Here is a 3,654-nt window from a genome sequence, read left to right as displayed (position 1 = left end):
GACAATGGTTAGTACATTGTGCATTGTTATTTTCAGAGTAGTCACTCCTATTACAAGGGATAGACATTAAAAAATTGATCAAAAATATAGGCACATGTGACTATTTTCAATGAACTAATATCATTTAGTAGTATAACTGTCTTAACTGTTTTGTATGTATATATTTTTCCCTTTTCCCTTCCATCTTTTGTCCTTCCCCCATCCCAGTTTCTCTTCCCTTTTGAACAGCTTTCTTCCACTTCACAATATCTATTCTGGATCCTACTTACTTTTTCAGCTTGTTACACTAGGGAGACAATACAGTGTTTACATATGTGACTCTGATTTATTTCACTTATGAGTATGATCTCAAATTGCCTCTGTTCTCATATAAAGGCCCCTAGTTTATCCTTTATAGTAGTACTCCATCGTATAAAAATATCACATGATTTTTATCCATTCCTCAGTTAACGGGCTTTTGGGTTGTTTCTAAGATTTAGTTATTACAAATTGTGCTGCTATAAAGATGGGTGTACATATATTGCTATGGCATGGTGCTTTTAATTCTTCTGGAAAAATTCCCAGAAAGGGAATAGCTGGGTCGAATGGGACCTATAATCCTAGTTTTTGAGGAAGTTCCACACTGACTTCCATCCTTCTCACTCCCCCATTAAGGATGTTCTTTTCAACATTATCAGGATATATGGTATAACTGACATAAAATAGATGTAAGGAAATAAATTTATGTCATTTATGAGTATGTGAAAGACAAATCCACTGTGGGGATGTGCTTTGTGATAGTATGTAATCCATAAAGCTCATAGCAAGAAAATTATATTAAAATGTTTTTTGTTCTTTCTTGGCATATTAAAGGAACAAATTTCAATATACTTAATATGTACATGGATATTCAATGGCAGATCAGACACTGGATGAAAAAATTGAAGTGAGACAAAAATACAAAAATGTCTTCCACAAAATGAAAGTTTTGCCTCATAGCTATTATATGAGCCAAGTAGTAAGACCCATAAACCATCCATGACTGAGCAGTCATGGGAGGATAGAAAAGGAAACCTTGACCTGTCCAAGAGGGTGTAGGTGGACTTGAGTACAGAATGGAGCAAAGAATGTGTTTGGATTTATTGAAGTATTTTGATGAAGATGGAGTGATGGTTGAGGTTGATGAAGGTGATCATTTTTAAGGTAAAGAATTTTTTGTGCTTTTCTCCTCAAACATCTATATATACCTCTTCCTCTGTGAAGATGAATGAAAACAATACACTTTACAGGTTTATTGGTCTGCATATCATGTTTTTCTTAGAAGTCAGCATTGGAATTATAGCCAATACTGTCCTGCTTCTCTTTCGTGTCCTTAAATTTTTTCTTGAGCACAGGCTCAAATCCACCAACCTGATTACTGGGCACCTGGCACTCATACATATAATGATGCTACTAGTCTTTAGTTTCATAGCCAGAGACATGTTTGGGTTTAAGAACTTGGGAGGTGTCATCACATGTAAATCCATTATCTATTTGCACAGACTGATGAGGGGCCTTTCCATCTCTACCACATGCTTGCTGAGTGTCCTGCAGGCCATCACCCTAAGCCCCAGAAGCTCCTGTCTGGCAAAGTTCAAATACAGATCCTCACATCACAGCCTTTTTTGTTTTCTTTTTTTATGGATCTTTAATATGTTCATCAGCAGTCGTTTCTTATTTGTCACTGGTATCACTGCTAATGTGACTTCACATAACCTCATGTTTCTCACTGAATCCTGCTCTCTTTGGCCCATCAGTTACTTATTCAAGGACCTGTATTTCTCACTGACAACCATCCGTGATATTTTCTGTATAGGGCTCATGGTACTCTCGAGTGGTTACATGGTAATTCTCTTGTTCATGCATAAAAAACAGTCCCGGAATCTTCACAGCACCAGTCTGTCTTCAAAAGCATCTCCAGAACAAAGGGCCACCTGGACTATTTTGTTGCTTATGAGTTTCTTTACAGTCATGTACTTTTTTGACTATGCTATTGCCTCTATTTCTGGAATGTTATGGAAAAGTGACCCAATTCGTCACTGTATCCAGATGCTGGTGGGCAATGGCTATGCCACAGTAAGTCCTTTGGTGCTAGTCAGCACTGAAAAACAAATAATCACTTTCTTAATATCTATATGGAAGAAAGACAATAGGTGTTTGATTATTAAGTGATGGATAATTTCCTGAAGATGAGCAAATTCATTACATTTCTTTGACTATACAGAGTTATTCTTTTTCTATGTAATATATTACTTTGATACATACATCTGAAAAGTATATAATAGATAATTTAGAGCTATAACTCTCTGAGGAACTTCAGACTTCTAATTCCAATAAAACTCTTATCCAGTTTCAAACCTTAAAATATAAACTACATTATAAATGTTATAAGAATGGGATAAGAGGCTAAAAAGAGGGCAATATAAATGTGCAGGAAGGATTCTGTTGTTTATCATTATTATAGTTCTACATGTATGTGTCAATATTTATTAATTTGGATATTTCATATACAAAATTTATTTGATTTTATTTATACTTCAAGAATTTATTTAAATTGTTTTGAAAAATAGAACATGGACTCTGAAGAAACTGATAATGTTAACTTGCTAAATAATGTGTGTGGGATCTAAGTGGCCAAAGAACATTGGTGACTTCATATGAGATGATATGATAATACTGTCCTTGTATAATGGGACATATCTCTACAAATTCCATGAAAGGAAATAAGTATGGTAAGAAATTCTGTAGACATTTTAATAATATCAGTAAATAAATACCGGTAGGTTATAATATAAAAAGGGACTAAGTAGGGAAGGAAGAATATAACATAAACTCAAATCTCAATTCCTTATGCTTGCTTTGGAAACCAGAAACTCAATAATTCTCACCATTCTTGTATCCTTGTGCTTGTAACTTCAAATTTTATACTAGTGCTTATAGCATCAAATTTTAGTGCAATTTTCATTTTTGGAAAAACAAGATAGAATCATTAAAATTATTTTTTCTTGCAGGAGAATGTTATAAGCATTTTGACAAGTAGATACATGCCAAATTTAGAATTTCATTAAAAACTATTTTTAAATATAGTAAAATCACAGTGTGGGTACAACAAGGGTCAAACTAGTCAACTCATGGGTTACAGGTGTATTCTTAGCTAATATTGATCCAAAAGGTAAACTAGTCACATAAAAAGGGTATTTGGAAAGAGCAAAGACATTTTTGGAAAAGTAAATGAATAGAGGGCCAGGTGTTCTGGTCTCTGTGTCTGGGTCCTCTGGACCAGGTAGTGCTAAATACAGTATAATTTCAAATTGTTGACCATCTAAGAGCCCTGGCTATTGTATCTCCACCCTGAACCCTGGTTCTCTTCAGAGTTTCCTCCAGCCATAATTCTGATGTCATTTTTTTTGTGTGTGCTGGCTCCTGAAGGGCCCAATTACTCTATTACTGCATATTAATTTCTATCTAACTTAACCGTCTCTAAGAGTTTGGCATAAACCAAAACCCAGTCACTAAACTCTGAGATAACTGTCCACCCAGGTTACCAGGCTCAGCACCCACCCAACCCAGTGCTCTGGCAGTCTTCTGGATGCAGTGTTGACAAAGGGAAAGCTGGTGCCACACAGGGTCCCTAGC

At 35.4% G+C, this 3,654-nt stretch overlaps 1 protein-coding gene across 1 annotated transcript; it reads left to right on the top strand.

Moving 5' to 3' along the window:
* The first annotated feature begins 1,242 nt into the window (after positions 1–1,242).
* Positions 1,243–2,190, top strand: Cavporv1r611 (vomeronasal 1 receptor cavPorV1R611). Its single transcript, NM_001167467.1, has one exon. The coding sequence runs from the start codon at positions 1,243–1,245 to the stop codon at positions 2,188–2,190; it is 948 nt and encodes a 315-aa protein (NP_001160939.1).
* Positions 2,191–3,654: the final 1,464 nt, after the last annotated feature.

This window comes from Cavia porcellus, unplaced genomic scaffold (genome assembly GCF_034190915.1).
Source record: "Cavia porcellus strain 051 isolate PalLab524CR breed Dunkin Hartley unplaced genomic scaffold, mCavPor4.1 scaffold_9, whole genome shotgun sequence".
NCBI lineage: Eukaryota > Metazoa > Chordata > Mammalia > Rodentia > Caviidae > Cavia > Cavia porcellus.
This window is presented reverse-complemented; position numbering and strand designations above follow the sequence as displayed.